The 26,639-nt window shown below is 42.3% G+C and overlaps 1 protein-coding gene across 4 annotated transcripts in view; it reads left to right on the forward strand.

The window, feature by feature from the left end:
• CDHR1 (cadherin related family member 1) overlaps positions 1-26,639 on the forward strand; it is a 45,593-nt gene that overhangs the window by 11,342 nt on the left and 7,612 nt on the right. For all 4 annotated transcript variants that reach the window (XM_019286614.3, XM_019286613.3, XM_019286612.3 and 1 more), the window contains 11 exons: positions 461-547; positions 2,237-2,353; positions 3,943-4,086; positions 6,412-6,490; positions 9,336-9,436; positions 11,166-11,369; positions 14,388-14,540; positions 18,664-18,828; positions 20,917-20,984; positions 23,484-23,712; positions 24,631-24,885. In XM_019286614.3, the coding sequence (XP_019142159.1) occupies positions 461-547; positions 2,237-2,353; positions 3,943-4,086; positions 6,412-6,490; positions 9,336-9,436; positions 11,166-11,369; positions 14,388-14,540; positions 18,664-18,828; positions 20,917-20,984; positions 23,484-23,712; positions 24,631-24,885 (1,602 nt within the window). The remainder of the gene's footprint in view (positions 1-460; positions 548-2,236; positions 2,354-3,942; positions 4,087-6,411; positions 6,491-9,335; positions 9,437-11,165; positions 11,370-14,387; positions 14,541-18,663; positions 18,829-20,916; positions 20,985-23,483; positions 23,713-24,630; positions 24,886-26,639) is intronic.

The raw sequence follows: 26,639 nt of genomic DNA on the forward strand, positions 1-26,639 counted from the left end.
ACTTCTGTGGGATGTAAGGAGGGGCTAATATGTTTTCAATAAAATAAAAAATAAATAAATAAAAAGTTAGACAGGATAAACTTGCATTTTTTTGGTTTAGGGTTTGGGTAGATATATAATATTCACTGCAAACTTGGGGAATAAGTCTGTAGGTACTTAAGGCGTGCTATTTTTGGGGTAAGCTCCAAGATGTGAGTCGTCGTGAGTTTTTAGAATTGACTACAGTGGGAATAGGATACACCCTGTCTCAGCTAAAATTTTCTGTTACTTTTATTTCACAAAGTGTTTCTTTCTTCCTGTTTTCCAGTTTTAACCTCTTCCCTCTTTCCTTTCTGTTCTTCAGTTCCCTCTTTCTACCATCACTCTCTTTTTCTGCCTTCCTGCATGCTCATTTTTCACTTCTTTTAACTCACCTGGTTTTCTGCTTCTTTGTGACTCTGGTAACTCTTTCTGGTCACAGAACACTCCCTCCAGCAGCAGTATCTTTAAGATTGAGGCAATAGATAAAGACACAGGTTCTGGAGGAAGCATCACCTACTTCTTGCAGGTAAGGTATTGTCTGTACCTTCACAAATTGTCTCTCACTAAATGAGACTTCACAAAGCAGATTTTAAAAAGATTTGGGGGGTTGAGACTGCTGCTAGTGCCTATAGGACCAATTTTTTACCATGCACAAGAAACTAAGTATTGGCTGAAGGGATGTTGTCTGATTGCAAGCAGCCAGGAGTGGTCCAGCAGGCAGGAACGGGAACTGGAGTTGCCACTGACGCTCCTGTGATTGCCAGCAGGACCCCTCATGGCAGGGCTCTTACTGGCCCTTCCTTTGGAATGATGGGGAGAGCAAGGTTAGCTCATAATCTTGTATGCTTATGGGATTTCTAACGCATGAAATAGCTTTCTTTAGGAAGCAAAACACACTGGAAATCCATATGTGGTCTTTAGTGTAGCAGGCTGGTGCATAATTGATACCTGGATCACAGTATGAAATGAGAGGTACTAAATCTTCTCCCAGACAAAGCAGTGACTGCCTGGAACCAGCCTTTCAGTTGCTGCCCACTGGTGAAGAACTGAAAGGGCTCCAGATTTAAAGCTGAACTTCTGTATTACAGATCTTCTGTATGCCACAAGGGCAATTTTTTGCATTATGTCCTTCAAATTCCTTCTTCCTGCGGGCAGTTTCATCCAGATTATCTGCAGTTCCCCTTATTCAAGAGGAAGCATGAAAAAAAGCAAGCAAATTTATTGCAATATTTAATTTTGGATACAAATATGGAGACAAGTTAGAAGATATTTACATAGCACTAAAGCTAATCCTGTTAAGAGCTTGGGCATACCATGAAAGAACACTTGAGTGCCTTGTTTAGCTTTGTTTTCACAAATTGTGATCCATGTGCAGGATTCAATTTTGCACAGGGCTTTTTCCAGAGGGCTGATAGTCTATGAACCAAGGGACAGAAATTTCAAAATTCTATGTCTAGTTTGTAATATATTTGTGTGGCAAAAAGGATATAAAGTACGTGTACTGGTTGAAAAAATCTTGCCATGTCTTTGGGCACAGTCTCTGAGGATTCTCAAGTTGCACAGAAAAAAACCTGTCCACAAGTCTGATGTAGGCAGGTGGTGATATCTCCTGGAATGGCCAAGATTATCTGACAGTGGCCATTGTTTCTGGATACAGGAACATAGGTGTTTGTACAGATCTCTCCAGTTCAGAAGAATGGAGGGAGGCATTTTTTAGGCCTCTTTTAAAATCAGATGTCTTTTAGATTTTGTTTGTACGTTACAAAAATCACCAGACCACTACTGTGTTTGACAATAAGCTATACATGCAAATTTCCTGCTTTTTTTTAAACCAGTAAAACTTTGAAACACTAAGGGGTAACACCTTTTCTTTTTTTCTTCCTTTTCACTTCATCTTTTTTTCTGTTAAGTCTCCCTATCTCTTTCCGTGCAATTAACTGAGTTAACCAAAGTTTAAGTTTTCACAATGAAATATAAAAGATTAAAAATAACTACATTACAAGTTCATTACATTCTGCATAATGAGAGACTTGTGGTTGGTTCATGAATTGTTCATAAACACACAGAGGTGAAATTCATCAAATACATTATTCACCCAAACCGTATCATTATTCTAGTCTTCTCCCTTAGCAGATGAAATAAAAGATGAATCCCTATGGCAATCTTATTTCCATACCTGTAATCTCTGGCTGTTTCTTCTTTTCTTTTCTTCTAGAACATCCATGCTAATAAGTTTACAATAGACCGTCACAGTGGTGTCCTGCGCATCAAAACAGGGGTCACCCTGGACTATGAGAAATCAAGAACACATTTTGTTGTCGTCATAGCCAAGGTAAAAGCCTTTTATGTGAGACTAGAGGAGGTGGGGTGTTGTGTTTGAGTGGGACCAATTAGTTCAAATACAAGTGCTGCTGAAACATGAAGGCAGCAGAGTAACTCCTGCTGTAACATCTGGAGGCATGGGGGGCAACATGGAAAAGTGAGGGAGGAAAGGTAGCTGGTGTCTGCTGCTGAGCAACATCTGCTCAGCAGATTTGGAGGATTTGGAATGGGGTTTCCTACATTTTGTTCATGTCAGCTGTGTCATGAGACTCACCTAGAAGTGAAGGGTTGGTGTATCCAGGCCTGGCTTCAAGAAGCATCAGCCTGTGAGCTCAGGGCTCCTCATGGTGCCCAGGGCACAGCCCTACCCCCACAAGGAAAAGCCCCTGGCAGGCAGACGGGCCACAGTCATTACCCACAGTAAGGCACAGGGCACAGCTAGACCCAGCACAGCACAAGTGATGGATTTCTTTTCTGGAAATATCTGTGGATGTTTCTTTCTTTCACTTCTCTGCTGCCTCATGGCAGTAGCTTATGTAAATCCTGCAAATATTGCTGCACATCCCTTCTTGCCTGACGTTCCCAGCGGTGCTGTGTCTGTGACTTGGCTGAGGATTCATAACAGGCATTAAAAGTTTAGAGATTCTGAAGTCTCTCACAATCCTGTGGGGACCTGTCACTCAGACGGACTCACGTGGGTGGAAAGAGGGCAATTTTGCTGTAACTTATGGGGACTTCGAGTTTCTCATATTTTTTGCAAAATGTACTGACCTTTTCATGTATTTTTTAGCCAAGGTTCATTTGAGGAGAAGTAACAAAATTTGGCTTAAATTCTGTCTTTGGGGCAGTAAGGAAGAAAAAAAAATCAGTGTATCTTTTAAAAAAAATTGGCATTTTTAGAATTGGTACTGCAGGCGTGTTGAACAATTCACACTCTTACACACCAGCATGACTGCTGACCTACAGCTGGTGCTCTGAGACTGAGCATGTCTGAAATAGCGAGTCATCTTCCTACTTGGCTCTGCTGTATCAGTCATGCAGAGCTGGTTGTAGCCAAGTCCCCAGACTGTTTACACACACAGTGTGACTGTCTCGCAGGTTTTGGCTGCACAGCTCCTCTGTGCTTGCGCTTTATCACATAGGAGTTCCCAGGAGACTATGAGCATGTACACTGTTTATTTCCCCCTAGAGATGCACTACCATGCTGCTGGGCACTGTCTTGTGTTCATGACAAGACTATATGTGGCATGAAAAGGTCGCTAACATTTTGCATCAGTTTCTAGTGTTCTTTTTTCCCAAAAAAACCCCTTGAATTCCCTGTCCCCTCTCTAAAGATCATTTATGACTGCATATATTGGCTCAATCACTTTTAATATAAGAAATTACTTATGAGGCACTGCAAGCTGTCTTCCTTATCAGAGAGAGAGCAGGAAAAATGGAAAAGAGAAGGGAATAGGGCAGCACAGATTAAACGGTGTGTTGAGAGAGAGAAAGAATTCCTGGAATTGTGCTTCTGAAGGCTCATGAGGTCCATGCAATGCCTAAGCTGATTGGCAGGCATGCTTCAGCAGAGGCATCTGACAATGACTTCTTTTTTAGGATGGTGGTGGGAAGCTCAGGGGAGACAACAAAGTGTTTTCAGCCACAACAACAGTTACTATCAATGTGGAGGATGTTCAGGACACTCCTCCTATGTTCATCGGGACTCCCTACTATGGATATGTCTATGAGGACACGCTCGCAGTAAGTTCTGGTTTTCATCTATGGGAGAACAAGTGCAGCCTTTCCCATCTCAGTCAGGGTGGTCCGAAGGTTTCTAGCACAGGCTTTACTGGAAATGGGACCTAAACTCTGATTTGACTCCTAGGTGAAATGAGCTGACCAAATCTCAGACTTGTTCTTACTTATGTCTACTGTGAATTTGCCATAGAAGGCCTCCTGTTGTTTTCATTAAAATCGAAAAGGATTCTGCCCATTTACATTGGTCTAAGCCCAGACAGTGCCTAAGAGCTCTTCTGTAGCTCAGACTTCCAGAGGCACTTGGCTGAAGGCTTAAGCAGGCTGCCAGTCACCTCACCTGAACACGTTATGGTAGAAGCCTTCATGTGTTTGTCTGCTGAGTGGTCTCACAGTGCTTCTATTTTCTAGCTCTGGTCAGTCTGGTACCAACAGTTGGTTGTACAAGGTGTGGATAGAATTTATGCCCAAATACTTCAGACTCTCTGTGTTGTCCCATGGACATCACCTGGGGACAAACAACCCTGACATCCCCAAAATGCAGGACGCTTTCTGCTAAGTGATGGCCGGTTAGGCAGAATGGGCCAGGAAGACGACCTAGGCCTAAACACCAACCACATTATCAGTCAAGCAGGGACATGGTTAGGAGAACTGGTTATTTTCAGCCACATATTGTTGAAGCTGCAAACTAGTAAGTTTTCTCTATATCTAGGCAGTGACATGATTGTGTATGGATCAGCTTTCGCCCTGATATATAAGATTTAATTAAAATTTTCTTCATATATTGGACAAGAAATGGTATCTACCCATGAAATTACCCAACATTAGGCTATTGATCAGTTTAGCAGTGTGATTGCACTCTGTTCATCTGACCTTCCCTTGAGTTTCAGGAAAGATTGCATGTTACCTTTCTGTCCAGAAATGTACACTGCAGTCTGTGCATGAGTATGTACTGCAGTTCACTGCAGAGGCTGTTACATTTCAGCAGGGCAGAGAAATAATGCTCATGTACTTTGCAGGTGTTTCGAATGAATGATATTACGTATATTGATTTATTCTGCATCGTTACATATAGATCTTGAAATAACTATCAGGTGCACACAGGAGTTAGTGTTTACTATGGAAATGAGAATCAATAAATGTTAATTACATCCAGCTTGAGCTCATAACTTACACCATTATGATATAATGATGGAAGCACGAATCAGTCCTTCCCAGTGTGGGTTGTGCCATTAGAATGAACTCCACAGAGAAAGAGGCAATAGCTGATTTTAGTGGTGTTTGAGAATTTGGTGTTAATTTTGTAAACTTGCTTCTTTTCTCCTTGGTGGAGTTGTCAGGATTTACAAGTACTCTGTCACCTTCAAAGGGGCTGCACTGCGTTTTGCCCAGTAGGCAGATTTTATTGCTGCTTCCAGCATAAACGATAATAAATACAGTTCTGTATTTCCTGTTGCTCTAACAGACCCTTGCTCTTGTTTGAAAAATTCACTCAAGGGTTGTCATGAAAATGTTCCTTGTTGCCATTTGTGATTCACTGACAGTTACTTCAGTGTTCCCTGGTTTTGCAGCCCCAAACAGTAACATTTTAGTTCAGAGGCCTGAATTGCACAGCTCACTGCCACTTGAGTGAGCATTTTAATGTGACACTCATCATCCCTCTGAGCTGATAGGAGCAGTCACATGAGCAAACGGTCCCCAGTACACGAATTCTGTACGTATGGCCCACAGCCACGTAACTTGTGCAGAAAGACAAACAGCGAAGGTTTAAGGGCAGCTAAATCACCACCATTTTCATCACAATTTTATGCCCTAAATGTTCTGTGGGCCAAGTTGCTTTGTGATCTCTGTTTGCTTCTACTGCCTGTCTGAATTTCATTAGGAAGGACCAGAGTGACCCAATGACTCCTTGGCAGCTGCCTGTGTCTCAGCACACTGTGTGGCCATGGGGCACAGAAGCCTACACAGAAGCAACCAGAGGGAATCTTGGTACTGCCCCAAACTAAACCTTGGGTTTCAGATTGGCTGCTCCAAATCCTCTGTCCATATCTGTGGCTCCAGGCAGGTGTCCTTTGCTACAACTTCCAACTATTCCTGCAACCAGTCAGCCCCCAGGGCTGAGGCACCCTTGGCCATGCAGGTCTGCAGCTATTTCACACCCAGAGCAGTGGGCACCAGCCCTTTTTGTGTTCCCCATACAGCACAAGTACAAGTACCCACTCTGCCCCCAGCACTTCACTGCAGAAAGACTTGCAGGAGTTCAGTTTATTAATGTGCAATTTCACTGCTCTGATCTCAGCACACACACTGTGATTTCCCATTTCTCCCCAGGGCTCTGAGGTCCTTACTGTTGTTGCTCTTGATGGAGACAGAGGAAAGCCTAACAGTATTCATTACTGCATCGTGAATGGTGAGTAGGCTTGTCTTATATGAAATTTGAAGGGCACTCAAAACTAGATCTGGCATTAAATTAGAATAGAATATGCTAGAGTTTAATAAACCTGAGGCAAAACCTCAGGAATCTCAGGAAATAATGCCAGGTACCTCAAACAACTTCAGGGCCCTGCCTACCAGAGAATAGCCAAGATTCAATGCAGTGAGTTTTAGTATCTTCTTCACAAAACTGCGCTTGGAGCTGTTAGTGCTGCTGATTTGTTAGGCATCAGTAGCCTGCTTGTCATTTCAGAAAACATGAAGGGAGACGCATTCACTCTTCTGAGCATCTCTATCACTTAATCTGGGAGGTGAGATAATTCATTGGGAGACCCAGACATGGCATTTGGAGGGATATTTTTATTAATACAGTGGTTAAAGTGGCTAAACAGTCAAACCTCTGATTTCTTGGAAGAAATTATATTTACCAGTGAAGAGACACTGGCTGTACACTGAAGTGGAAGAAAACAGATGTTATCAGAAGATTAATGCTTTCCGTCAGCTATTCTGAGAGTGTCTGTTGCACGTCTTTTAATAGCATAAATGTGAAACTTAGCTGAATTGCTGATTCATTAGGTGGTGAAGACAACAACTTAGAGCAACTAAACTCCAGGCTACAACTTAGGTTTTATGGTTTTTATACTCTCTTCCTCCAAAACAAGGCTTCCTAACTGGGCACCCCAGCTCACAGGTGTGAAAGCTCCCAAAACTTCCTAAGAGAAATCTGAGGTGTAGCTGCAGAGCTGTGGAGTAAGTGCTTCATTGTGTTACATGATCTAAACAGCCAGAACAGAGAGATACTCACAGCTGAGTTTTTGTGTTGGTGTAGGATGAGACCCATGCTGAGCTTCCTTCTTAATGTGAGGGAACAGACAGGTAAAAGAAAGGTAGAAATATTGAGGAAAAAGGGGTTGCAGAAGACAAGAGATAGAAAATGAGAAGAGGTAAAAAGAAAGGTGTAAAATGAACAGCAAAAACAAGTAAGTGGGATAAAAATATGCTAAACAAGGGAGAAATTAAGTAAGGAGAATAAGTGAAGACAAAAGAACCACGGAAAATGTCAAAGGGAAGTAAGATTAATGAGGTAAGATATTGGATTTCCAAAGAAAATAGAGAAGGACCAAAAGGGCTCTCTGGGATAAAAAAAGGGTATGTTTTAGGAAAGACTGGGAAAGGAAGATGGAAGGGGATGACAGGTAAGTAGAACAAAATATGGCTTAATGGGGAGTAGGCCTTTCTCATGCACATTAACAAAGGGTTTTGTTTGTGTGAAATGGAAAAGACAGGAAAGGAATATGCTTCTAATGCACAGAAAGTTGAAAAACAGAGAACAAAAGATTGCAACAGGTTTCTGCCCCTGCACCTCAGACACTGGCATTAATTTTGACAAGCCATTATTCCAATAACTGCAGGCTGGGATTTCAAAGGACAAGAAAACACTTAACAGCAAATAGGAAATTGTTCTTAATAAGCATTTCTTATCCAGGGAGTGTAGGATAATAATAGGAAATGCTCCAATCCTCTGAGTGTGCTGTATGGAGGAACACATGTACTGCTACACATACTCCAGGTTACCAATTTACCTGGGATAACTAGACAATAACATGAAGTATAGTGGTTTGCAAACACTATTGATTTAAACTTCTTCTCAGGCAGAACATACCTTGCAGGCCAATGTATCTTAATAATTGGGTATTGTGAGTCAATATCTGTTCAATGTTGTGTCTAGAGCGCGTTAATGAAGTTGCAGTTATTGTGGGTATTAGCAAAAGAGGATATTTAAAAATCAGTATTGGAAATGAGTTTGAGAAAAAAAAGAAAAACAACTGGGCTTTCAGGTCATCATCCTTTATTTCTGAAGGCTTGATCTCCTACATTTAAAAGGATTTCCTCTCTTTTCCTTTCAATGGTAGACTCTGCCACGAAGCACAGGTTGTAGCCAATACTGTACATGAGGCAGCGTGCAGGGCTGCCCTTCCTGGGTACCAGCCTGACCTTTGGTGTGATGTGAGATGGTTCCTGACATCCTGGTGAGATGCTGCTGCCTCTCTGCAAGCTGCCATTTGCTTCAGCACAAATTTGCCAATCTCAAGCAACTGCTGCCTGGAACTGGTATTCTTTCCAGACCAGTGGAAGTTGGGTGGTGGTAGCAAAGTCAGCCTGCAGCCCTGTCCTGCCTGTGTCAGACTCCGCCTCAGTGCAGAAACCTTGGGGTTTACCCCAGATACTCCAAAAAACCCTTTTTGTTCAGGACAACCTTACAACAGGCAAAAAGCTTTTTTTAACAACTGAATGTTTAAGACCAGAAGACGCTTCTCTAGAGAAGTGACTATGTTTCTTTGAGGCAGATTGTCAGACTTCTCACCTTAGCTGATACTAGTGAGAGAAATGTTCTTGTTTCTCAGAGACCTAATTATGCATTTGCTAATTACAATGACAAATGTCTATTTTTGTCTAAACCAGCATATAAAGAAGACAGCATAATAAAAATTAATACCAAATTTACATGCCTGGATGCTGAGGCTTTAGGGGAGCCTGACCAGGATCGGAAGAGGAAAATGGTGATAGTTGCCCATAAGGGCAGAACTCCACTGAGATGTTCCTAGGGGAGGAAACCCTTTTTGGCCCTCATCTGTGTTTTCATCTCACTGTGACCAGCCACAGAAATGCTTCATTTTTGAAGAGTGGCTTCAGATCTACTGATAGATATGGATACACATATGGGCAAGGACGTGCTTAATGAAGCGTATAGTTGATTTGCTCATGCTTGTTCAGAGAAAGAAAGTGTGGCATGTAACCAGAGCATCTTGGTTTTATTGCAGGAAGTGAAGGTTCCTTTGAAATCAGCAACACAACTGGAGCCATTTCTGTGATAAAGAGCCCAAATCAGCTCAAGAAAGAAGTGTATGAACTAAAAGTTAAGGTAGGTACTGTGGCCATTTTAAGATTATTGGTCTAAAATGCCATGAATAGGCATGATTGTCTAAAATTGTTCAATTTATAGCTGATTTTACCTGTTTCAGAAACTACCTCCTATATTTGAGCAGAGTATCAGATAGTATAAATCAGAACTAATTGCTTTTGTTGGGATGTTGGGGTATTGTTGTTGGGATATTTAGTATCTCAAATTACTTCTTTCAAATGAGATCATCTTGTCCTAATTTCATCTCTGAGACTAGAGAATCAATAGATACCTGTTCTCTATGTTTCCAGATTTTATTGCTAGGCTGGGAATGAATGTCTTGAAACCTCCATGTTATGAGATAGGTAACAGTCAATCTATGATTAGTAATAGGACTGGGACAGATCATGCAGTGGCATATCAGCATCCACTCCTGAGGCACTGATCAGCCACGTACAAATACATGCTTACACCTTGATGAGCTAACACCTCGATGAGCCAGTACTCATATGACAGGCTGCATTATTTCAAGCAGTTTATAAAGAAAAAGTTTTTTAAAATGTAGAATTAAATTGTGAAGACGGTATCAGTTTTCTTCAGCATATTGGAAATGCATATTATTGTTGTGGTAAGGACAATACCAGCTAAAGGCAGCTTTGAGGAATTGCACACTGCCAGAACCAGTGTGTAGCATCCCCAAGGGCACTTGCTCCTCCTGGGCTCAAGCAGTGTGCTGTACCTGGGAGAACATGGAGCTCTCATGGGCTGAGTTAAACTCAGGCACCATTTCTCCCTCTATCAGCTCTGCTTCACTGCAGTCTGCTACCGCTCCCCAGATGCAGAATGGGTTAAAGCCTTGCAAGTTTTCCTGATCTCCTCACTATGTATGTGGTGACCCAGAGCTCATGCAGGCTGAAAAATGTGCTAGAGGCACCAAAAGGGTGTTATATTACCCAGCGTACGTAGTGACAGGCACCTCAGTTGCCAGACTAGCATCTTCAGAGAAAGTGCCTTTGGTTTTGAGCCCTTTGAGCAAAAAGGCATGTTAGATATAGCTGTTGTTACCAGCCAGTTTCTGTCCTGGCAGAGGAAATGTCTTAGGTTCAATCCAGTGAATCAGGCTGCATGTTGCAGTTGTTGAAATCCAGACAGATCTGTTCTTTCGGTTCAGAAAAATACCAGCTAGGTTTGCCTGTCTGTCTAAACTATATCCACTTTAAATTAAGCTTATCTAAACATCACAGCAGAACTGTGAATCAGAGACTAAATCTCAAAAAAAAAATGTACCTTTTCGAATATTTACCTAAATGCCACAAGTACATTTTTTCTCACAGTATTCAAGGCTGCAGTCCTTGCAGCAATGAGACAATGAACTGCTTGTGGTACCACAGCAAATTTAAACATTGTCTTCCTTTTCTGTTCTATCAACACTTTAGGCAAGCAATTACCTTGCCTCTATTGGATTATTTGTTTTTAGAGAACTGTTTTCACCTAGAGTGAGTAACTAGGATCACAAAATTAGAAGGAGAATCAACTGGGGTTTTGTTGGGACTGGTTTATTACCATAATTTTCTAATCATCATAAACTTCAGTGTGAAATGGACTGAGGTTTTAGGGAAATATAAGTCTGTGAATCTTCCTACAAGTTAGTGGGTTAGAGTGCTTTTTAAGTGTGGAATAATACCTGAACACAAATTCGAAGAAAGAGAAAACACCCTCATCATTCTTTTCTTCCTCCTGCCTGCTGCAGGCATCGGAAATCAGCCAGGAAGGTGACACCTCCGACCATGTATTTGCCATGGTGGTCATACGGGTGGTGGACCTCAACAACCATCCACCAACATTCTATGGAGAAAATGGTCCCCAGAACAGGTTTGAACTGACAATGTACGAGCATCCCCCGGAGGGTGAAATCTTAAGAGGATTGAAGATTACAGTCAATGATTCAGATCAGGTAAATGGAAACTATGAGGACTTTCAGTATTCCTGTCCTATTTTCCCAAAGACTAGAAAGAGCTGTCCAATGGGGAAATGTCATTTTAGAAACTCACCTGTTTCACCTGCATTCCCTAAAAGCCTAGGGCAGACAAAGTAGTTGCAGGGTCCAATACCACAGAGAACCTGGACCCAGGAGTACAGCTAGTCTGTCATATACTGTTATGTCAATGGAAAGGGTGGTCCTAAACCTGCAGCCCAGTTCTTTTGGCAACTGAAGTTGAACAGTCCTTATGAAATTCCCTAACTAATGGTTGTGTTCAGTTGTTACCAGTGTATTGTCCAAGAACATACTCCCTTTGAAGATTTTCTTGGAGATTCCAAGCCCTGTAGTAATTTCAGGTGCAATTGCTGTCTGTATCTTCTTCTGGCCCTTATGTTACAGTCAGGGTCTGCAGTGCATGCTTTGATAAGTCATTCCCACTGGAGTGATATTTTTAGGAAGCCTTAAAAATTATGCCAGAGCCAAACTAAGTCTAACCAGATAAAGGAAAAGGAAAGAAGACTCCATCCATCTCAGCCTGCTGTCTAACTGACCTGTGATGCCTGTAGGTACTATGGCAATGGTTGCTATAGGGACCCCTAAGCTAAATACTGTATGAATGACATCCATCTGAGTTAGCCTCAGGTTAGGTAGTGACAAGAAAAAAACTTAATGCATCTGAGAATTGTATTACTATTGGAAAGAGCTCTCTTCAGTAACTGTGCTCAGTATTGTGCTGGTTTCATGGTATTGTACTTTATCAAACCCACTGGCTTCTTCCCCCTCCCTCCTGCTGCTCTGCAGCAAGCAGATAAATGACTGCTTTCAAAGCAGTGCTACGTCTATCCTGCTATTGTCACAGGGGATGGTGCTGCAGAAGGGGAGAAACAAAACCCATCTCTTCCCTTTAGAGACAAAATATATATCTAGGCTGACAAAATATTCAGGCTGCAAGTTAGGCTATAAAATAAGCAGAAAACACTGATAAATACACTGTATAGATTTCTCAAGAAGCTTCCTAGTACAGTGTAAGGCATCACTCTAGGGGGGATGGGTTGCTTTTCTTTTAAGGCAAAGAATGCAATGTTTTCCCTTCCATGCAAGATGACTATGTAGAGAAGAAAATTAAACATGTCTCTGTCACAGCTACTAGAGACTCTTTCTTCTGGGGGAGTAGATGATACAAGTGAGGAGGAGGAAGCTGTGGTGAAGGTCTGGTTTAGGCCTACAGTTCGACGGAAATGCCATGCTTACTTGCAAGAAAATTATACAGAAACTTCTTCCCCAGACCTTTTTGACAGGGCTTAGGGCTCAGTGCTGCTGTTCCTCCAGCCATTCCTGTGTCCCATGGCTGTCTGCTTGGAGACAGGTTCAATGGGCATCACTGGCAGCAATCACTCAGCTGTTGGAGGGAGGCAGTTCTCTCTCTATCCCATGCCACCCTTCTAGTCATGTACAGTCCCATGTGCAGAGGACTTTATATTGTCAGATTGTCCACTCTTCCCATCAGCACTATTTTCCACAGTCCAGCAGCTCTGGCTTTGTGTGTTTGGCTTTACTATCCAGCAAAAGAGAGCCTGTTATCATCTCTGTGGCTGGGGGGTGGGTTCATGTGACCAGACAACACAGACCACTGAGTTTGGATCCAAGGTCATTCTGTTTTCCTTAAGGGACTACTGCTGTAAACTTTTTCTCTTGACATGAGCTAGGGCTGCTCAAGAACTGCTCATAACAAGCTCTCCAGGGATACAGCTGAAAGTAAAGTTGTCCTGTTTGAAAGTTATTATTAGAAATTCATCATCTCAAGATTCATGCTACAGGGAGAACGTGGCACCAGGCAGGCAGTGAATCTGGCTTTTTGTCACAGTGTAAACATGACACTGAGAAATTAGTGAACCCAGAGAGTTTGGTGAGGTAGGCTCAGCTCATTTTCACATCTTCCCTGTAAGGCAGAAATATGAGAATCCCCCTTTCATCTTTTCTCTCACATGCTCTAGTTTGGTTTAAAATAATTAGCCTTGGCCAGTTGGCTCTGGCTCACTCTTCCCAACCTGCACACAAGTGGTGGTAACCTTTTAGATACTGCTGCTTCCCATGTACTCTCTGGCTAGAAGGTTTATCTGTGTAATTGGGATTTGCCTTCTCACTTCACCTGGAGCTGTCAAGTGTGTGTCAGATTTTATTCTCCACAAGTGGAGCTCCTCTCTTTCCACAAGTGCATCAACTTCCAAAAGATTTAGTGTTTGCATCTCTGGGCTGGCTTTATCCAGTCAGTGCAAAATGTGGAGTACCACCTCTGTTTGGAAATTGCATATCTTTGCGATTCTGCATCTTCATCATGCAGAATGCACGAAGAACAACTTACACAGCATTTGAGTTCTTAGAACACAAGCTGGACACTGGAAGTGTTCAAGGCCAGGCTGGATGGGGCTCTGAGCAACCTGGTCTAGCGGAAGGTGTCCCTGCCTGTGGCAGGGGGATTGAAATGTGGTGATCTTAAAGGTCCCTTCCAAGCAAACCATTCTGTGAGACGGGGTTTGTGAGTGTTGCGTTGTCCTTACTCGAGCAGTTAAGTTGTCTTTCTTTGGTAGGAAGCAGGAAGAGGCAGGACTTCGCTGCCAATATGCACGTGGTGTCATCTCTGTCTAGTTCCCAGTGTGTGGCACGAAGCCCAAGGCTGCTTGCCACAAGATTCCTCTCTTAGCCAGGCCTGCTGCAGGGTTTTTCCATTATGACTGAAAGAATAACCAAGCTTGTCAATCTATTTCAAGAAAAGCTGTGTCTGTCTTGTGACTAGGGCTGGAGGGATTATACAGCTAAGCTTCTTAGCAGTCTCCTGTCCAGGGGATGGAGAGCAGAGGGCTCTCAGTAAGACTCATTCTCATTTTATATAGTTTGAAAAAACAGAGCAATCTAGGCTGTAAGATGGCTGAAAACAATTCATGAAAACCATTCACTGAAAACAATCAGTGCCATATCTGCTTTTATTCACAGGGAGCCAATGCTAAATTCAACCTCCGTCTTGTTGGACCTGGTGGCATCTTCCGAGTGGTTCCTCAAACTGTCCTGAATGAGGCTCAGGTTACAATAATAGTGGAAAATTCTGCTGCTATTGACTACGAAAGCTCCAAGGTGTTAACCTTCAAGGTACTTCTGCTTTCCAGGTTCTCTTTTTCAGTGTATACACTATGTGTACGATGGCTTTTGTAGCTGATCTGATTTAGCTTCTTAATCCACCTGGAGCTGCCTGATGCAGTATCAGTGACATGATATTCCATGTAAGGAAAACTCATTTCTGCCTCTGGTTCACCACCTTCAAAAAAGGTTTAATGGATGCATCAGTGGACTGATTTAGTCCAGTCAGTGCAAAATGTTGATTTTTATCTCCCTCTGGAAACTGTACATGTTGGTGGCTCTGAATCATCCTAGACTGAACCCTGAGGGTTATTTCTGCACTCACAATGATAAATTCACAGGACTAAATCCTAATTTCTCTGCAGCTAGAACTTTACCTGCTTAGTGCTAAGTAATTTCATTCATGATCATGCTTTTGAATGTTGGCAGCCTGAAGACCCCAGCTGACTGGAAGATAATTCCCCAAAATTGCTCACTGCCTTTGTCAGAGTCTATCTATCTATATGGCCATTTGCAGGCTGACCTGAGGCTCACCCATGCTCTAAGCCAGCCATGCAAGAACCAGTTTCATCCAAAAGCTGGAATTTTGCATTATCACCTTCCCTGATGGATTCTTTGGCTCATCAACAAGATAATTAAGTAGTCTGGTTTTCTGTCAGCTGCCTCTGAACATGAGTGTAGATGTTTCAGTTCTGCAAAGAATTGCATAGACAATCTCTGTAATCATTTTAAAAAAATTTGCCAAAACTGTCAAGCTAAGTATTAACATATGCTAGTTTTGTAATGTACAGAGAGTGGCAATTTTTGCACAGTCCAAAAGCCACAATTCCAGAGTTTTGTTCTCCCCCTTGCCATATGGTTTGCTTTGTGTCTTTAGCAAGTTTCACTTCAGTATGTTTCAGGTCTCTTCTTGTAATGTTCCTAACACATTTTGAGCTTTATAGGTTATAGATGCTACAAAAATATGAGGCATCATTACTGTATTAAAGTGGAAGATTCTGAAAGGGCCATAAAGTGCTACTGAAACTAATTCTAATAAGCGCACATTTATTCAGGTTAAACTACCAAAAGACCAGTAAAGGAGTTACACATGGGCTTCTCATGAATACCAATAGAAATCAATGTAGTTAATGTGATTGCCATGAATACCAAAAGAATTAATTACCAGGAAAAAGGGTATATATTTTTATAGCTTAAGGAGTTATTCGCCTTTTTTTTTTCTTTTTGAAATTATTTCTACTGAAGAAAGACTTTCCAAAATTATTTCTACTGGAGACCGTAAGACTTTGCTTTAAAAGTGCAGCCTTTGTCTGGATTCCAAATGGAGAAGGTGCAGCTGCATGATATGGTAGCAATATATGGCAGCAAATACTTTATAAAGACCCCATTGCTGGCTGCATTTCCCTGCAAAGTTCAAATTACTTCCTATCCAGTTTTAGTTGTCAGTATAGTCATTCTGGTTAGAATTTTGGACGAAATATATTTCTATTTAATGTGTATCTCACAGCAGTTTTGAGAGGTTATTTTCAGGTTTTTGGGGTTTTTTCTGTAAGCAATGATCCCTCTCCTCTAGTTTGTGTTTAAAGAGAAAAATGCCAAAGAGCAATTAAAGCTAATTTGACTGGCTGATGCACTGAAAAACTTTCTGAAGCAAAGGCTACTAGAGAAACCTATCTTCCATTTAGTGCTGGCTCTTAAATGTAGTTGGTAGTCAGGACTTCCTTCATTTTCAGCTGTCCACGAGCTCAAATGGGTTTCCCAAAGTATGGCAGCTGTGGTAATTCACACATCTCCAGTGGCCAATTGAGAGATTGGCCAGATATTACTGTCCCACCTTGTTATGGGCTGCCATGCTTTGGGGGCAAACCTCCTGCCTCCATCTCCTTCGGCTCAGAGCACATCGTGCCCTGACAGGAGCCTGGACATGCTGCAGACGCTCACGGACTGGGACCAGGTGAGGCTGGAACTATCTTCAGTTGTCAAAATCTAACTCTACTTTAAAAATTTACCTACCACTTTTAAGATTACATGTCAGTTTGCTCTTCTGGCACTTAAGTATTAGTTGTTGATATGTAATCCTGTGAAGTAATAGTTTTATGATATTTTTTTTCTCTCTGCATAAAACAAAAATACAGGTCTGCATAAGACACTGCAGGCAAGTAAGCTGACGAAATTTCCTCCCTGAAGGAAGACGTTGTCAGTAGATGTTGTTGACATAGCAGGACTATGGCTGCTAAAAGGAGAGGGAATAAAAAATGAGTGTAGAAAACAAAGTAAAAATACTAAGCTTTCATAAGATATACTAAGATGGGCTGATTGCAGCAGCAAAGGCAATTTAACTGCAAATGTTATAATTTAATTATAGCTCCATGTGTACAATGAGCACTAAGATTTTTACCTCTGTACTGCCTTAGGAGCTGAGATTTCTCATGAGGAGGTTTTTGCTGATCTCTGTATGGCTGTCCCTTCAAAAATTTCTTTTGCTGTAACACCACCTCAGACTCCCAAACACAAAAGTTAGCACAGCTATGTGGTGACCAGGTTCCCCTTTTAGAGCAGACGTGTCCTGCAGTAATTGCAAGCAATCCTTCGAGGTTCATTTCTTCTCTTTATTTGCAACCATTATAAATGTTCACACAGCCGGAGCAGCTCCAGGAGACAGCACTGAGATAGCCTTTTCCCTGTCTATTTGAACAGCTCCCCACCCTCCCCTTTCACCTCGAGGTGCTACAAATGTGTCCAAATCTGGCAGAGCAGAGGCTCGAGCACAGCCTGTGTCCCCCAGCCAGAGGGCAGTGCCACTGCTGATGAGCATCACCCGGCTGCCCCGCGGGACCTGCGGCACGGAACGAGGAGCTCCCACAGCCGCGGCACCAGGGCAGCAGGGCGTGCTGTGGCAGCCCTGCTTCTCCTTCCGAAGTTCACTTAGGCACTCCCCCTCTTTGGGGGAGCTCCTGGAACACGTCTCCTGCGAATTAAAACCCACAGCCTGATTTTTCAGCTGAGCCTCTTATATCTCAGTTCACGTCCTGCTCGCTAGTCTGTTAGTGGTGTGCTGTCTTCCTAGAGCCCTCCTGCTTTGTGTTAACTAGGTTTCCGCCCAAGCATGAAAACCAAACATTATACCACTGTTAGCCATTTGGGCTCAGCCCCTACAGAGCCCAAGAATGATGTCTTAGTGCTGATCCTGTGTGATGCAGCCACCCGTGGAACAGACACCCAGGACAGACACTGTGAAGGTGCCACTGTCTCTCAGCACCCATCGCTGAAATTGGTCTCTCTTGCTCAGCCACACACCACCTGAGCTTGCTGCTCTACCAGCTGAGGCATCCTACTGATGCTCCCCAAATCCAATGGATTTTGCTCAGTAAGGAGCAAGTAGATACCATACTCAGTTTGCTCTATGGGATTGCCTGTCCTTTCAGATGAGCAGTTCCAAGAATGTGTGGTGTCAGAGAGCTCTGTTCTCATCAGAGACAGTGAGGCAATTCAGAAGCCCCCATGAGTATCTGATAAAGTCCTAATCAGCATGAGGCAATGAGGATAGAAGTCCCACAAAGTCAGTGGTAGGAGTCCTCACAATCTTTGGGAAATGGGATTCTGCTGTACATTCCTGATGCCTGACCATCCAGCATTTGGGGTGGGGTAATGCTGCTTAAAAACAACTGGTTCTCTCATCTTTTTACCCTGTTTGGTGCACATTATTGCTCCTGGCTTCTTTCCTGATAAAGAACCTCCTCTACAAAAGATCACGATTAAATTTGTGTGGTTATTCCAAATAATTCAGTGCTTATGTTTCCCAAAGTTCTAGGAGCTGCCCAGGGATGATTGTTTGTAGGCTTCTATTATGGCTTTTGGATGTGTGTTGGTTAATTATGACTAGTCACATCTGTCACATGAAGTCTAATATGAATACACAGGTCTGAAGGCCTCTTCCCACAGCTTGACTGCCCATCACAACAAGCACGCACAAACAAGCCAAGGCCGCATGCTGACCTGGCTCTTCATCTCCCTGGTTCTGAGCTGCCTGGTCCAACCAGGCTAAAATGCACCAATGTGCCATGGGTGGTGGAGGAAGCTCCTTTAAGAAAACTAGTAGCTGCTTTGTAGTGATCTCCTGTTTTTCTGTTCTTAGCTTCTTGCAATAGAGGTGAACACACCAGAGAAATTCAGCTCAACGGCTGACGTAGTGATTCACTTGCTGGATACCAATGACAATGTCCCGAAGTTCTCCTCAGATTACTACATTGCCAGGATCCCAGAGAACTCCCCAGGGGGCTCAAATGTAGTTGCTGTTACAGTAAGTTTCATTCACCTCTTAAGAAATGTTCTTTTTGCTGGGTGTCTGTGGAAACAGTTCAAGTACCTTAAAAATAGTGGACGGGGGCAAGTAGCAAATCTTCCTCTGCCATTTGACTTCTGGACCAAACTCCAATTCCTTTCCAGAATCAACAGCAAAAAAAAATCACTTGGGGGAAAAAAAAAAAAGTTTTAGACTTGTTAAAAATATAATTTAAATATTATTTAGAACAACAAGGGCCATCTGCTTTTAAGACAAATCACATGGCCTTTGAGTATTAAGAAAGCCCCAGCCAAATCAGTGTCCAGCGGGAAGATTCAGTTATAGCTAAGTGGAATTGGATTTACTGGATTTGCTTGCCTAAGTAGGAGTGAAAAGAAAACAAGACGGCTGCTTAGTCTCCTCCTCTTGGGAGGAACCTGGCTGCTAAAGGCATAATTAAAGAGTCAGTGAAGGCCAGGATATAAAATTAAAATGCTTAGGGCTGGGAAAAAGAAATCCCTATGTATATATCTTCTCACAGTGGGACAAGTATCCCTATAGATTTTCCAGTATCTCGCATTTTCATAGAAAGACACTCAAGGTATTAGATGGGCCCTGAGTGCTGGAAGGGCATTTCTAGCTGTCTCCCTCTAATGCAACTGCTGGGACTGGAAACAGCCCTCATGTCACAAAGCCAAGAAAGCTCCTGGCTACCTGGGGCTCAGTGGGTGATGCAAGTCACCTTGCAGAGGCCCCACAGGTAAGGATGATGGAGGCAGGTTGCCAGAGATCTCCAGCACAAGCTGGCAACAAGTAAGAAAGAAAATTAAATAATCAGAATAATAAAGTGCTGAAGGCAAATTTTAGCGATGGAAGAATCAAAGAAGTGAAGCATTAAAAATAGAGGAAAGGTTATTACATGAAACTACTAGGAAAGCTATTAGAGGCTCTTAAACATTAGTATATTTGAGGTAATAGAAATTTAAAAATTCTAGGAGGTGAACAGCATAAAAAAAAAGAGATTCAAAAAATGTTTGCAGAAGCAACAAGACTTCTGAGCCAAAGTGCACAGGACCATGTAGCTGAGGAGCCCATGTAAAATTTAGTCATGTGCTGTCAACTCAGTACTTGACCCAGATTCACAACTATATGTGAGAAACTAAGATGTTTCAAGTACTCAGAATGGCAATTCTGGAGGAAGTCCCAGGTATGCAAATGTTTTAAGTAAAGTTAGACAGTACTAAAGTAGGCTGTGGTCAAAATCATGGGGTGAGAGAATCTGACAAGCTCATGCCAAAGAACAAAACAACACCTATCAGTAGGGCTGCAGGTGTGTTATGTTAATCATGCAGTAATCAAAAACATTGTTCCAGTTCTCAAATATTTAAACAGGAAGATGAATGAATCAACCAGTGCCACCATGAATTTTGATAGCCAGATGTAACAGTACAACACTCCTCAGAGCTATCAGAGAAGCAGGAGCTTATGGAAATAACTGCTACCAAATCAATAGCTTTCCTAATCCGTAGCTAAGAAAGGAAGCCAACAAGAGTATGAAACAAAGATATCATCTGGTGTAGTATTTGCATTATTAAAAGTCACACAGGCACAAGAGTGATTAAAATATAAACAAAGCTGAAATACAACGTATAGATTGAAACATTTGTTATTTATTACTTTAAATTGAATCAATTAAACAAGCAGAAGCTTAAAAATACTCTATATAAAGTAAATAATTTTGTCTAGGGAATATTCATTAATGTTTAACTGATAATTAGGAAGGTTTGAGAGCTGGCAGTGTTTTCATGTCATTGAGATTATCTCCATCTCTATCAAAGGAGCATGAGGTAACTGTGGATGGATGGGGCCATCTAGCGTCACTCTCCCTGCCAGAGCCTCCGGGCAGGGACAGCGTGCCTGGGGCTGGAAGTGACACTTCCTGCTGATAGGCTGTGCACTTTGTAGGTTCATATTTGCTCATGCAGTTTCCCACTAAAAATGTGACAGCAAAGGGAGTGAAAAGCATTTGGGCCTGTTGTTAAAAGAAAAATGAAACCTTTCTTTTTGCATTTTAGGAAAGTAAAACTCTTTTTTTCTTTTCTTAAGGCTACAGATCCAGATTCAGGGCTTTGGGGAGAAATCAAGTACTCTATCTATGGAACAGGAGCAGATCTGTAAGTAACAAGTAAATAAATAAAACTACATTACCTCTAAGCAGAGTTCTACAAGAATTTCAAAAGAAAGCTGGCAGGGTCACTCTTGATCTGCTCATTTCCAAGAGCATTCATGCCATGTTCTTTGTGAGTTCTGTGAACAGTAAAGCTAGTGTCATCATTAAACATCTGCTTCATGAACCCAAGGAATCCTACCCACAAACCCCCAAAGAGATATAAGGCAGCTGAAGTATCAATACACAGGATTTGTTCAATCAACATTTGAAAAGCACTTGTTAGAGAAAGAGAGGCTTTGGTCTAGTTGTGAAAAGCCAGTTCTATAGAAAAAGAATCTCTTGTTCTTTCCCCTTCCCTTTCCACATGGCTGTACAAATAGCTCTTGTCAAAATAAATCAAGGAAGACAAGATATTCAGGGATATAAACTTCAGCTTTGGAGGTCAGCTGCGTTGGGTGTTAAAAGCCTTTCATATATTTAAACATCATAGTCCTGCATCAGGAAAGAAGGGAATCCGATGCTTACTTGAATTGGTAATAATGCCTCCCTCCCTTTCCCTCTCTTTGGGGACAGTGCTGGGGGTAGAACATCTTGAAACACTGGTTCCTTCACACCATGTGCATCCCAGCTCCCAAACATGGCTGGGATCAGTGACACGGCTGCCACAGATATTCCTGCTGAAACCTGCAGCTGCTGGATGTGGCAGGGCTGCAGGGCAGAACGCTGGAAATGAATGAGTTTTTCGGGCACTCACCCCCAGAATCTGTTTTTCTCTGTACATTATCCACCTGGAGCTAAAGCTGAACTCTTCTTGTTAAGGTGAAAGCCGTTTAGGAGGCACAATCAAAGTCCAAAATCCAAAATGTTAAGGGTGAACCTCTTCTGTAGCCAGAAGGACACACATATTTCCACTATGGATTATTTTGAGCTCTTCACTAAGTCTTTAAGCTAGCTGCTAACTGCACAGAGAGAAGCAAGCAAAGGTCATGTCATGCAGGCAGACCTCTTAGGTTTAGAATGTAGCAGCTGGTGGAAAGAAACTTGAGAAGGTTGTTGACAAAGGATTTAGGGGAAAAAAAATGTAAGCACAACTTTATTCTGATTGGCATTATGGGGATGCTCAGACTCACTGTTCTTACACTGTTGAATGAAAAAATTATGATGTGAACCTTTTCCTTCTTAAGTATTTTTGTTTGTTTTCCTCGTGCCAGAATGGCATAGCTCTGCAAGGCTGGATTGATTTTCTAGCCCTGGCACCTCCAGATCTGCTGAACACACAGTTCAATGCAGATAGGAGAACTTCAATTAGAGGCACAATGATTCTGTCTTGCATATTACATCAGTGGGTGTGCAGTTGCATGGGCAGAAAGATGAGTTATACTGGAGTAAGAGAAATAGTGTTAACAGTTGAAGATGAAACCAATACGATGGTAATCCTCCTTTGGTAATCCAAGCTGCCAGTGGGAGCGCTTCTATTTTTCCATGAAAATGGGAATGATGAGAGTGCTGTTTGCATGGTTAGGCTGGGCTGTGTGCTGAGGGGACACTTAGCACGGGCACTGTCTCCTACACAGCTATTTCTACCTCCACATCTTGGATTTCACCAAAACTTTGTATTTAACAGGCTTATGAGAACAGTTGAAGATTCTGGATTGCTAAATGCCTCTTTTATAATCACTCTCAATTGCATTCACAGTTGGAACACAGACAATATTTTGCTACCCTGTACATTGATCAAAGGGTATATAAAAACTTTCATCTGTTAAAAGCTCCACTGCTTGGAGCCTACACCGGCAGTCCATTTTAAAGACGCTGTGTTGGTATCTTCTCTATAAATCCAGACTTTGGGCTGACACTTTTGACAGTGTCTCTGTAATTACAAATGTGTAAAATTGAACTTGCAACAGATAAATCTGAACACCCACTCTATCCCAGTGTCAGTCTATGAAAAAATGATTATTTTTGGAGAAGATAATTTGCCCTGTAGTTTGGGAGGTTTGAGAGCAGATTTTTTCCTACCCATTCTGAGAAGTGAAGAGCCTAAATATGATACATATCACACTTCTTTTAGCTATTTAGGTGATATTAATCAATCTTAATTTATGCAGGACATAATCTATTACACTGTACTTTTAAACTGAAAAAAAAGTAAAAATAGGTTCAATGTTTTTCCTTTTCATGCAAGGAAATCACTCTGGGCGAAGGCCATCCCACTGAGCATTTACTGAGGACAAAGACTTTTAATGGAAAATGCAGCTAAAATGGCTAAGGCACAAGAGAGAGAAAACTATGAGACACTAATAGTTCTCTGGTTTTCAGCCTAAAGGAACTAGACAAAAACTAGGAAGAGTGAAGGATTTGGAAACAGCCAGAGAGGAATTAGGTGGAGAGTACCAGTGTCTGGGCACAGGATTTCAGTGTTCACAGCCTGGAGCAAAGGTGGGCTCTAAACACACATTAAGTGACCGAAAAACCCAAAAGTCTTATCATGCTTCTTTTCCAGGTTCCTAATCCACCCATCAACAGGTATAATTTACACCCAGCCCTGGGCGGTACTAGATGCTGAAGTGAACTCAAAGTATAATTTCTATGTGAAAGCAGAGGACACAGACGGGAAATACAGCTTGGCTGAAGTGTTTATCACCGTGCTGGATGTCAATGACCACTCTCCAGAGTTCAATGAAAACATCCAGGAAAAGACGATGATCATTGGGTCACCAGTGAAGATAGAGGTGAGAGATGGCACCGTGTGTCACAAAGCAGGGGCACTGTGGGTCACAAAGCAGAGTGCTTTGGAAAAGCCCTGGCTCTGCTGTTTACTCTCAGGGGTCATGATGAATGTCTGAAAGATGCCTTTTCCTGCAGCATTATTTTGCACATCCATTTGGACGTACCAAATGGATTAAAGTGTGAATTATAGTATTTACTGACTGCTGAGAAGGAGAAATAAAAGTCTATAGACAGAATATAACGCCCTGTTACAGTATTTGAATGATCAGCTGATGGACGATCCTGGATTATACAGTGATCACAAGAAGCCCAAATAAGTGAATGAAAGTACAGGGTTTTGAACACTTAACCTTCTTGACACCCCTTTGTGTTCAACCACACAACTTAGTTCCCTTCATTTTGTAGAACTGTATTCATTGAGCCAGTGTGGAACAGGAGGTGAAAAAATGCAGTAACAATTCCCAGGCAAACGAGCAGAACATCCTATGTTACACACATTTGAATGCATATCATGAAGTCTGATCACACAGCACCTAATGTTAGTAGAATTAATACCACAGCACGAAAATTGAAGCAGCAATAGTTTATGGCATGGAGCTAATCCCATTGTTCTTTATCACTTCACATTTGTCCCCCACTCTGTGTGAGAAGCTCCCCAGCTGAGGACCATTTGCATTCTACAGATAGGTTACAGTTCAGTTTTTCCTCTGATTTTATTTCATTTCAAATAGAAATCACTTATAAAGAAAGAAGCCTAGTCCTGCTGTTTTTCACTAGAAAATGTAGCATCGCTTCCAAGATCAAATGAAAGCAGCCCAGTCATGGCACAGATACTATCACAAGTGAACACTCAGAAGGTTTCTGTCCTCAGGCAAAGATACAAACAGTAACACCTTTGTTTTTTACACTTCCTCTGCCAGGCTATAGACCAAGATGCAGAAGAACCCAACAACATTGTGGATTATTCCATCATGCAAGCAGATCCAGCCAACGTGTTTGACATAGACCAAAGCACTGGGGAAATCAAGCTGAAATCCTATATCCGTTCTCTGGACATCATCCACAACATCACAAAAAACAAAGACTGCATATGGTCATTGGTGGTCCAGGCCAAAGACCGAGGCTCCCCGTCCTTCAGTACCACGGCAGTTCTGAAGATTGATATCACAGAAGAGGTAAGCAAGTGTTTTAGAAAAATCCTTATGGGAGACAATCCCTGAGAGGCATGAAGGAGTAGACATTGCTTGCTCCATTTCCGAGACTTTCTCGCCAGCTCTGTTTTGTAGAGTGTTTCTAGAGCCTTGTGGTGAAGTTGGATTCTACAGCCACAAATGTGAAAGATAGTTTGATCAGAAATATTGCAAAGATAGAAAGGTAGGCGCATAATGTAATTGGGAGATGAGTTTTTTGTTAGAGATTGTTAGACATGAATTAAGGTCTATAGACTTCTGAGAGTAAAGGTAAATCCCAACTGCTAAATTTCTGCTTTTTTATTTTCATCCAGGAGAAGGAAAAAAATCTTTTTCCCTTACTAAAAATGGTGGAAAGTAGCTGGGGTCAGAGTGAAATAAATCAGATAAATCAACCTAAGTGACATAAGAAAAGTGAGAAAAAACTTTACAGAAATGCTTTAAAGTACATAGAACTTTGGATGTGAGTTTAATAATTGCAGTATTATTAGCAGATGAAACAAGAAGACTGTAAAAGAGTCTTGCACAACACATAAAAGGTTGAGATTTTCCTTAGTCCAGCTTTTACATCAGCTGAAGAACAAGCAGCGATTTATGGTGCGCAGCGCATGCTTGCATGATTCTTATTTATTGTAACTGCCTTGCCATGCCTTTAAGTAGGTACCAGCAGGGAGGAAATGGACTTTAAAGTAGATGAGAAACACATCATTAGCCTGACAGTCTCTGGACCACACACATACTGGGCAAAGATGTAAATCTCATCCTACAGACAGCAGCTGGCCTTCTCTTTGTTTGGTCACAATGCTCCCACTGCTCTTTTGTTTGTTATAATCTTTCTCTGTTTTCTCCGTTCCCTCTTATTCCACTGATACTCCTTATGAGGCACATTCGTATGATAGTTTTTGTACACAGTTCAGAGCCTGCTGGACTGCCAGGGCACTTGGGTCTGCCCTAGCAGGGCAGTGCCTGGCATGGGGCTGCCTGTGGGGGCCAGCCAGCCATGTGGGCGTGGGCTGGGCTTGCTGCTGCAAGGCTCTGACATGTGGAGTTGGGGGACTCTGCATGCTGGGTGTCTGTGGTAAGTGTAGGGATTTAGCCGTTCTTACAGATACAAAGGAAATGAACTGCTTAACACTTGGATTTCTCATGGAAACAAAGTTTTGGTGGGTTTTACACAAAAAACAAGAATTGCTGCCTGCAGCCAACAGTGGGAGTACTTGCCCTTCCTGCCTTGCTTCCATGCTTCTCAGAGGCTGCATGTTTCAGGAGTGTGTGGCACTGGGTGGACGCAGGCACTGTCCTCAGGCACTGTCCCTGCTGGTGGCTGCCAGCCTTTCCTTCCCTCCCAGGTGAGCTGGAAACCTCTCTGTCAGCGTGTGGGGCTGATGGGTGTGAGTGGCAGAGGGTGCCCCACACCTCCTCTGCTGGGGGACAACGTGTCCCTGAACCAGCTGATGAAGGACAACTGGAAGGAAAACAAAAGTAGCTGATACTTTGGGATAAGGAGTTTCCTGAATTTCCTTCTAGTTCTTGAAGCAATAGCAGTACCTGGTGAAAGATGGTGTCTTGTAGGAAGTCACCTGTCTGCCTCCTTTTCTCCCCCTCCAGGGGTACCTATTTGGCACAAAGTGAGGGAGAGCCCTCCTCATAAAGTGTAAAGGGGAAGCAGAGAGGGCTGTGATGACACAGATTTATTTCCTCGCACACAGATTTTTCCTTCTTCCTCTTCTTGATGCCAA

The sequence above is a fragment of the Corvus cornix genome, chromosome 6, assembly GCF_000738735.6.
Source record: "Corvus cornix cornix isolate S_Up_H32 chromosome 6, ASM73873v5, whole genome shotgun sequence".
NCBI lineage: Eukaryota > Metazoa > Chordata > Aves > Passeriformes > Corvidae > Corvus > Corvus cornix.